Raw genomic sequence first — 9,473 nt, 5'->3', positions numbered from 1 at the left:
GTTCAGGCCAGCTCAGCGTTTGTGTGGCTGGTCATGGAGGTGCTGGCTGTTCTTCTGTCCTTGTACTTGGTGACTGTAAACACTGATCTTACAACCATTGACCTGCTGGCTTTTGCCGGTTACAAATATGTTGGGTATGTCTATTTTCTTTTTACAGACATTGTTTATTCATGACCTTTTTCACCATTTTAAACCAGGTCTGACGTGTTTTTCTTTGTATTTCAGGATGATTGTCGGCGTGGTCTCAGGTCTGTTGTTTGGACGGCCAGCGTACTATCTTTCTTTACTCTGGTGCTGTGCAGCAATATTTGTATTCATGGTAAGTTGTAGCCTATTGATAAAATCATTTCTACTGGTCATTGTTTTTACTTCACTATGTGATGTTGCCAACCTCAAAGATTTAAGTCACAGAAACAACTTTTCTCTATTTTAAGTTCTCAAGCAAATCCACTCATAATATGTCAAATGTCAGTGTCAAAGTTTATTTCTAAAGCACACTTCCAACTTTAAAAGGCCAAAGCGCTGCACAGACACGTGCAATAAAATACATTAGTAACACATAAAATACAATTGATTACAACTACACATTAGGTAATGACTCAGCTCAGTACGTGTTAAAAGGCCAGAGAGAAAAGGTAGGTTTTTGAAACACTTTAGTTTCATCTTTTGCACAGTTGCATTTTGAACCTGGAGTCTAACTGTAACTGCTAACAGTTTTTTCATTTTTTTTATCCACATAAGAATATTCAGACAATATGTAAATCCAACAGAAATGTGTTAAAACATGTCTTCAAGCATATTTGAGGTTTAATAATCGGACACATTTGAAATGGCTGTAAAATGTATAAAAAGGTTTATTTTACATTTTACTGCAATATTGTTGTATTGTCCTCAAGCTCTATTATACTTTTACATTTTTATTAATCAAAATGTATTATGTTAATTCCCTTAATATGTCGGATTTTAAGTAGGTCAATTTAAATACCTTTTATTGACATTGACCCAATTTAATTAGTGAATAATTGTCATGATAAACCAAACCCATGTTGTTTTTGCCCCTCACAGATCCGCACTCTGCGCCTGAAGCTCTTATCCGAGACTGCGGCTGAGGGCAGACTGGTGCGAGGAACCAGAAATCAGCTGAGGATGTACCTGACCATGGCCATAGCTGCAGCACAGCCCGTGTTTATGTACTGGCTCACCTTCCATCTCGTCAGATAAAACCTGGGACCTACGTATTTGCACTTTTACAGGCATCAAAGTGTCACTCTGAACTGGCGGTCCAACTGCGTCCAACATCCTCACAGGAGTTGTCTGGAAAACTCCCAAGAACACTCGCTCTCTCTTCTGTGTGTGAAGATAATAAGACAAACACGGGGCTCGTCATTTCTGTCATGCCATAGCACCGCGTCCTCTTGTCCTTTTACGTAACGGGAGCTTTACATGTTTCTATACTGTGTAATTATTCATGTTTTTTAAGATTATTTAAGTATTTTTGTTTGTCTGATATCTGATGAGGACTTCCTCTGAGCCTACTGAAGAAGCACATGAACCTCAAAGGCCACAGTTCAAAATGATAAATACACACGACGGGGATAATTGGGCTGTATCTCAACATCACTTTCACCATCGTGTTCTGTTTTTATGTGCTTTCCTGTGCGTTTTTGTTGCCTGAAATACAAAATCAATGAAAGCCAGAGTGGCAGTTATACGGGAATAAGGAATGATGAAATAAGAATTGAAATTAAGAAAGGGAAGTTAGTGGGTCTAAACTTGTTGAAATGGTTGTAAGTTATGCAAATGTGTCCGATGCTTTCATGTACTTTTGAAGCACAGGGGTTTAAGTAGTGCAATATTTGCTCAATATTTAAATACTCATGAAATGTTTAAAGAAGACTGGAACAGTTTTTTCCAAGTCTTAACAAGTTTACCATAGTAACCTTTTTCTAAACATGTTTAAAATACAATGCACTGAAGTGACTCTGTTTTCAGGAATAAAAACAATTGTTAGAAACTGCAGTACCTTTTTATTATTTGCATCAGCCTGATTTGTCTTTCAATATTATTAATTCATCAGTGTCTACTATGTCATTTATAATCCAGTGTCAGTGTTACATTCATTACATTCTACATACTCTTGCCAAAACATTCAGCTGTTTTTATTTGTAATTCAGTTATTGTGTAATGTAAATACAAAACTAAGACTTTATTCCCAGAAAAAAACATGTAATAATAATCTATAATCTAATAATCGTTTCTAACTCCAGTAAATGTATAAGAATGAGATCAACAAAGTAAACAGCATTATTTCAACAGTCACTATAGTTATTATGTTGCATGCATTATTATATAGACCAGTGTTATTCAAATTTATTCTAAAATACCACAAAAACTATAACAAAAACTGTACGGTACATAATGTAATAATAATAACAAATAATAACTCTAATCTTTAAATTGTGATTGTTTTGCTTTCTTTTTTGGTAAATAATTATCCATTCATTATATATCAGGACACACCAAAAAGGTAAGTTATATTCAATTAAATCACATTTTTCGAAGCCTGATGAATAATACAAACTGGGTGAAAATCAAAGAAGAAGACTACTCCTTCCAAAAGCCTCTGTTGTGTTCGATGGCCTGCTGGAGTCGGGCCTTCATGGTCCTGTCTACGGGGTATCTCCGGTACAGGGGCAGGTACAGCAGAGAGTGGCAGGTGAGGGCTTCTGGTAAATGGTCTTCTGTGCCTTCTGGCAACACGGCGATGGTCATCTGAATGCTCTCCATCCCCATGAAGGGCACGCGGCTGTAGCCCGTCAGGAACACTGGGCCCGGAGAGGAACAACGCACAAAACACATTCAGCCCACAGACAGTGACTCAAAATGAAAAACAAGATCCTTTTTGGCTTTGGTGGAGATATTTTCACTTACAAAATAAGCCCTTCTTTTCTTCTTCTGACAATTCCCCAAAAACTTGCCAAAATATGACAATGGTGTGATGGTCAGCGTGGTACTCTCCTTGATAGATGGTGTTCTGTGCACAATATACACATTATGGCAGTTCATACCACAGACGGATAAGGTTTCGAAGGAATTTACAGGTATTGTTTATCGGAAGGTCAAAGTAAATTAGATAAGAGGGAATTATTTACCCACAACAGTAAAAACAGGGAATAAACTAGTGGAAAAAATACAAAAAACAATCCCTTGAGCCCTAATAAACACGACACTTAGGTGATACAAACCGAATGGTGTCAAGTGTACCTGTTGAAAGACGTCCCAGTCCCAGGAGTCCTGCCCCACCATCACGTCCTGCAGCTCCTGGGGCTGAAACAGGTCCACCACTTTCATGCTGCACACTTTGAAGAAGCCTCTCTCGAAGGCTTCGTACACTTTCGCCACTGATGTTTTGAAGGCGTAGTTGATGAAGGCATCCACAAACTCTTTTCTACAAAAACAAACAAGCGTCTTTGCACCGTATCTACAGCATATCGGCCAATCATAACTGTAATTGTTCATTTTCTTTGTTTTTGTCGTACTTGTTTGAACTTGTGACAGGTTTTCCAGGTTCATTTGGGTCCAGCTCGGCTACTGCGTCTCCCCAATTCACCTGGAAAATTTGAGTGAAGAATGGAAAACAAATGATATACCACATTATATTTATGTGTTCGAACGAAGAACGTACAGTGAAAGTTGTGTCCAGACGTTCAATCACTTCAGGGGTGTAATCCTCCAGGATGCACTGAAATGACCTTCAAAGTAAAATGACAACCAAATCATTTAGTTGTATAAACAGACAGTGTTTGTCTAACTTACTGGGCCATGTTGGGCTCAAACTCCTTCATATCTTGGAGAGAGGGTTTAACTCTGAGCAGCTTCTTGAAGAGAACCAGAGGAAACCGCAGGTGGATGATGTTCAGATTATAGAGCGCCAGCCCACACAGAATACCAAACAAATAGTACTGCTTCTCTGGCAACTTTGGCTGAAAAAAATACAAAATACATATTGAATTATGTTTTACACATTTCTATAATCTACATTTAGTCTCCAGCCTTATTCGTAGCATACCTAGAAGATAAAAAATAGTACATATTTAGCAGATTGTAAATGGATTCAAATGAAAGTACAGTTAAACAAAATGAATAACTATCAACTTCCAAAAGAAAACAACCTTTATATGGTGAATAATGCAGCAAAACAGACTTTACCTTTGGAGGGAACCAAAACAGAGTGTTGCTCTCATTGTGCATGAACATGTCAGACTCTGGAGTCATCAGTTCTTCAAAGATGTGGAGAAAGAGATCACGTCTGTTCACGTTGGTCATCTTTCTGTCATCCACAAACTGCACCTGGAAAAGAGCAGAGATTTTATATATTACTTATTACTTATTACTTAGCATAGTGTTAATATATAATAGAAACAGCAAAGGTAAGTAAGTTTTGTTAGAATAAAAATGCATCTTACTAAAAAGAAGTAGGTACTATTGCTTGACAAACTGTTTCTAATCATGATATGTCCTTAATTCAAGTACATTTAACATAATATTACTTTTTGCAGTAAAGGAGGCACGGGTCAAGCCGGGGGTAAGATTTGAATGTGGTGAGGACATTAACTGATGTAATATAAGAGCTAAGCAGTTTGCATGGAGAAAACACATACAAACACTACATTGGAACACACAAACTGATACTTTTGAACACAGCTCCACCCACTGGCTGAAGCAGATACTACAGTGCCGGGATGATTACCACTAGTTCTCTTGTAAATGCCTCCGTGTCTGCTGCGTAGAGCTGTCTGAGCGTGTCCTCCAGCAGGTGAGCTCGTCTCAGGGTCAGCTGAAAGACCGGGGCAGGTTCACAGTCTGGTAAATGTCGGGCCTCGCGCCTCCACTCGGGCGACCATGCGTTATACAGGTTGTACGCAGTTTGGTGGGCTTCCTAGAATTACATTGTCATATAGAGAGATGCTGGATCACTATGTATATCTAACGTTTTTATATAGTAGGTACCTTTACTGAGGTGGCGATGAGTCTGAAGACGGCAAGCTTACTGATGAGAGGCAGCGCAAAAGGGTAGTTGCAGAAGCTGACAGGTATTTTGGCCTCATCCTGAAATGAAGCATAGAGTCAATATAATATACATTCAATATATTGTCAGGAGTGTGCACTGGGATACCTTTTCTTTAGACCAATGAAACCAAATAAAAATATCTTCGTGTGGCTGGGTGCAAACAAGGGATTCTTCAACATAAAAAGTGCTCAGTGGAACTTTGTATTGCTTCCCAGATTTGTTTGCCTTTCAACAAAACAAAAACTATTGAAATTAAATATTACATTGCATTCCAACGGCTTTGTTGTACCTGCAAAATTGTTACCTTGAAGAGCATTTTGAGGGCCTCCAGCAGGTATTTGACTCCGGGGTTGTGGGTTTTCAGAAGACCATTTTTCAACATAAAAACTAAAGCGTTTTTGAAAGCCAGAATCTGCTTCATCAGAATGGTGGGGGAAACAGAAGACCACCATTTTCCTGAAAAACAAACAACGATTTGTTGTCTTTGTAGTTTAACACCAAATACCAACTATTTTATTAGTGTCCAGAATAGTGAATTACTCAGTTGTAATCTATCGGCCTCTTGTAAATGTACAGAGATAAAGATGGCCAATGGCAGCACCACATTCATGGCGTTGGAGTCGTCCTGCAGCGTGGGGCAGCTCAGCAGAAGCAGGATGATCTCTGGTGATCTGACACCCTGCCCCGACTCCAAGAGGACGCCCATCAGCATTTCAAACTTCATCTGTAAGTAATTATAGTTCTTAGGCACTGTCTTCTTGAGAGTACATTTGATACATTTCAGATAAAATAATCCTAACATAATTTCTGATCCAGGGTATTGCCACCATCTTGTCAAATGCTTTACTAGCGGCCTCCAGATCAACACTGAGGCTTCCTGCTGCGATGACAGAGCCACTGTAAAAACATAAATACATACATTAACACATGCATTGTATGAGGTGTTTACACTGTAGGAAGTATATCAACTAAATGCTTACTCTGCCTTGGTAAAGCTTGCAACAAGACTTGAACTTGTGAAAAACCTCCACACAAGTTCTCTGGTGAAGACATAAGGTGTTTTAGTAAAATACTAGAATCAGTGTGATGTAACATACAGTAGACTAAGTCGCAGCATTAATACTTCTCTATCTCTTTACTCATTTGATGCGTTGACACCCATCTTTGCAGTTTTGCCTCCTCAAGCCGCCCCATTATTGGGATTAAACTCGGACTCTAATGTAAAAAGATCATTTTAAGAGCTTTAAAACACACTTTGATAGCACACAAGACTACCTGTGAGGTGTAGGCAAAGTTAGTGTTCCAGCCAACAGATATTTTCAGTTCAGAGGGCTCAATGTTTGCTCTTGTGGTCTTTGCTAGCTGGACTTCTACAGGGATCAGGCTGCTGTTTGGGTCGTCCTTTCCAATCTGACCTTTGGCCCCGTCGCCAAATGCCCAAAGCTGACCAGAGGAACTCAAAACCAGAGTGTGACGTCTAGGGGGAAAACATGTTGAACTGAAAATTCTTTAAAGGGGACATATTATGCAAAATCAACTTTATTGATACATTCCCGTCAAAGTTGTATTTTGATTGATTGATTCATGCTTGTCTAAGTAATCCTGTATTGTCCTGCAACTGAGGCATAAGTGCCCAGATAATTCCTGTTTTCACCTACCCCCTATTCCCTCCTACATCCTTGTACTTAGTTGTGATTATTTGAAAAAGGAAGACTCCGAGTATTACACGTAGGTCTCTAAATGTCACATAGTCACTTTTAAAAAATAAAACACAAAAATAACTATCTGCTACTTGCTAAAGTGAAATGCCACTATGAAGAGGCGGGGCTTATCAGTTGTGCAGGAAGTCAATGGACCCATTCCTGTTATTTAGCAAATTTAGATCAATATTGCAATTTACAATGAACAAAATGTGAAATTATGAGCTACTACAAAGTACCTGGAAAAGTATAACATTCTCCTTTAAAGAAACAAATGTATCATCACTTAACCTTCCACAGGCGATCTGTGAGGCGGGTCCATCCAGACCTTCAACCTCTTTAGGCCTCAGCTCATTGGCTGTAGAGTTGTGTCCTAACTGACCGTGGGCGCCATTGCCAAAAGTCATAACCTGGCCGCTCTATCAACACATGTTAAATCAAATCAGCACAAAACATAACGTGTTTTCTCTGCAAGCTTAACAGTCAATAGTGTCAAACTAGCACTACTTTTTATAGCACAAGATATTTATATGGGCGGTGTTATGAGCATTGAGAAGAAAGAATCTATATATTCACCTTGGTTAAAACTGCACAATGTGCTTCTCCGCAGCTAATGAAAGACACACCAAGAGGTCGGAGGGCAGGGATGACACAGGTGTTGAACCTGCCTTGATGACAAATAGTGAAGTTGTGAATATTCTATTTCATCCATTTGGAGTTTGACATGTTTGTTCCAATAAATAATTTGACTGACTGGATTTAGCTACTTTGGTGCTGATGAAAATAACATAAAAGAACAGTTTTTTTCCATTGACTATATTTCACTTTTATTTAACAAGATGTAAATGGATGCAAAATGTTACATTTTTGTATGCAAGTAATAGTAAAAGTCGTTTTGGGGATGTTTGTACCTTTTTCATCCAGCCGGTTGAGTCCGAGTTGTCCCACATCATTAGCACCGCAGCAGTGCACCAGGCCGGGCAGAGTGAGGAACAGAGAGAAGTTGGATCCAGCTGAGATCATGCTCACAGCTACTCCATTCAGTGACTGCACCATGAGAGGAGTGTACTGCAGGGACACTGTCCTCCCATGGCCCAGCTGCCCATGGCTGTTCAAACCCCAGGAGAACACATCTCCACCTGTATAAGAGATGTATCATTGTCTTGTTGCTTGTTAAAGTCTCAATCATAGGAAACATGAAACCCATTCTTTAGAACACAGAGAGAAAACCATGATGACACAGATGTGGGCTGGCTCAGAACAAACAAGAAGTAAAGAGTAATATAAAATAGACATGGAGCATTTTAATTTTCAAATCATTCAAACTCAATGCATGTCCCAGTATGTATTTCTATGTAGCACATCTAGGCCCTTCAAGTTATGACCCATTTGGTTTAGAAAGACAATGACTAAATCTTGTTACTGCATCATGTAACGCAGGTAAGTATGGTATCAATAATTAGGTCGCATCTGCTTTTTCTTTACCTTGAGTTAATGCTAAAGAGTGTGATCTTCCACAGGACACTTGTACCACTGGCACTGGCAATGGCATTGGCACCAGACTACATGGTAACATGAAGAGAAACGTATTATAATTTAATTTAAAAAGTCTATTGTGTGTGCAACAGTCGCACTGCCATACCAGGGCTTGTGCTTGCTGTCCAGTTCATGTTCTGGGAGCCCCAGCTGTGCGTCACCTCCTGCACCCCAGGAGAACACCCTCCCAGTGGAGCACACAGCCAGACAGTGGTCCTGCCCACACGCCACTGCCACCACCTTAGCCAGGCCCTGGACGCGCCCTGCAACAAGGAGAGGACGGAGACAGGGAAAGGAATGACGTCATAGATGTATTATATACATTATATATACATGACTTCTGTCTGTGAAAGGTGCTATACAAATAAAATTTACTTACTTACTTACATTATATATACATTATATACCCCCTCTATCAAACGAACATGTGTTGACTCCCCCCTCTGAAATACATTATCCACTGTGTGGATGGACCAGAAACGAAACTGAAACTTAACTTGTTTACAAGTTGCAACAGAAAAAAAAAGAATGATCTCATTTTTATTTATTTTTTTAAGAATAATTGAAGGTTTGAAACTATGTTAAAACAACGGTTTCTGTGTAAAAGGCTCATCACTATTTAATTACGCAAACTAATAAAATGCCTAATAGTCAATGGCATGTCTTAATACGTCACAATAACTTGATAACATCATAATATTTTAATTTGCTTACCAATCGCATTTCCCTGTTTGCTCATCTGACGGCCCAGTTGTCCGTGCGCGCTGCGTCCACAGGATAAAACGTTCCCATTTTGAGTTAGAAATAAAGTGTGCTGATCTCCACACGAGATTTTGGAAATAATCTCAGGGACAAGCCATGACACGGGGCTGAACATGGCGTGTCTGAGTCCAAACTGTCCGCTGGAGCTGTCGCCCCAACACTGCACCTCCATCTCTGTGTCTTCACCTCAGAGTGACAGTTCAGGACGTGGAGATGATCATTTCAGGAGCTTAAGTTCTGTTTTGACTTGTGGGGCGTTCAAAGACAACCGGCTCTGGAGTCCGCGTCTCATTTCGCACGCAAATAGCGCATATTTACAAGTAAAATCCAGTTGTGCTTGTACATCACACACGCACGCGTCACAAACAGTCCATGCGCTGATTCAATTTACAATTTCGAATTTT

The 9,473-nt window shown here is 39.6% G+C and overlaps 2 protein-coding genes across 3 annotated transcripts in view; one reads left to right on the top strand and one right to left on the bottom strand.

The window, feature by feature from the left end:
* Window positions 1–2,014, top strand: part of yif1b (Yip1 interacting factor homolog B (S. cerevisiae)) — a 4,995-nt gene extending 2,981 nt beyond the window's left edge. For both annotated transcript variants that reach the window (XM_072461953.1, XM_072461952.1), the window contains exons 6-8: window positions 1–134; window positions 226–319; window positions 1,066–2,014. The exon at window positions 1–134 is cut by the window's left edge and continues 22 nt beyond it. In XM_072461953.1, coding sequence (XP_072318054.1) covers window positions 1–134; window positions 226–319; window positions 1,066–1,221 — 384 coding nt within the window. In that variant the 3' untranslated portion in view covers window positions 1,222–2,014. The remainder of the gene's footprint in view (window positions 135–225; window positions 320–1,065) is intronic.
* Window positions 2,015–2,548: 534 nt separating this feature from the next.
* Window positions 2,549–9,254, bottom strand: LOC140375926 (probable E3 ubiquitin-protein ligase HERC6). The gene is made up of 22 exons (XM_072461951.1): window positions 9,022–9,254; window positions 8,414–8,570; window positions 8,257–8,333; window positions 7,683–7,910; window positions 7,348–7,439; window positions 7,063–7,190; window positions 6,347–6,548; window positions 6,195–6,286; window positions 6,052–6,111; window positions 5,872–5,968; window positions 5,612–5,795; window positions 5,376–5,527; window positions 5,177–5,296; window positions 5,011–5,109; window positions 4,751–4,939; window positions 4,210–4,350; window positions 3,817–3,983; window positions 3,686–3,752; window positions 3,540–3,610; window positions 3,265–3,448; window positions 2,932–3,034; window positions 2,549–2,825 (listed from the first exon to the last, which is right to left on the bottom strand). Exons 1-22 carry the CDS (start codon window positions 9,239–9,241, stop codon window positions 2,605–2,607), a joined length of 3,051 nt encoding a protein of 1,016 aa, XP_072318052.1. The 5' UTR covers window positions 9,242–9,254; the 3' UTR covers window positions 2,549–2,604.
* Between the last annotated feature and the right edge of the window lie 219 nt (window positions 9,255–9,473).

This window comes from Eucyclogobius newberryi, unplaced genomic scaffold (genome assembly GCF_026437365.1).
Source record: "Eucyclogobius newberryi isolate DKJ021-1_F unplaced genomic scaffold, fEucNew1.0.hap1 SCAF_10, whole genome shotgun sequence".
In the NCBI taxonomy this organism is placed as follows: Eukaryota; Metazoa; Chordata; class Actinopteri; order Gobiiformes; family Gobiidae; genus Eucyclogobius; species Eucyclogobius newberryi.
The sequence above is the reverse complement of the archived record's forward strand: the minus strand, read 5'-3'. Positions and strand labels throughout refer to the sequence as shown.

What these genes read in the sequence shown, in the direction of transcription:
- LOC140375926 (XM_072461951.1), bottom strand. Translation starts at nt 9,241, where the DNA reads ATGGAGGTGCAGTGTTGGGGCGACAGCTCCAGCGGACAGTTTGGACTC. An exon ending in GACAGCAAGCACAAGCCCTG is followed by an intron (nt 8,334 to 8,413) that starts GTATGGCAGTGC and finishes GTTACCATGTAG; the next exon opens with TCTGGTGCCAATGCCATTGC. An exon ending in CCCTCAAAATGCTCTTCAAG is followed by an intron (nt 5,297 to 5,375) that starts GTAACAATTTTG and finishes TTTTGTTGAAAG; the next exon opens with GCAAACAAATCTGGGAAGCA.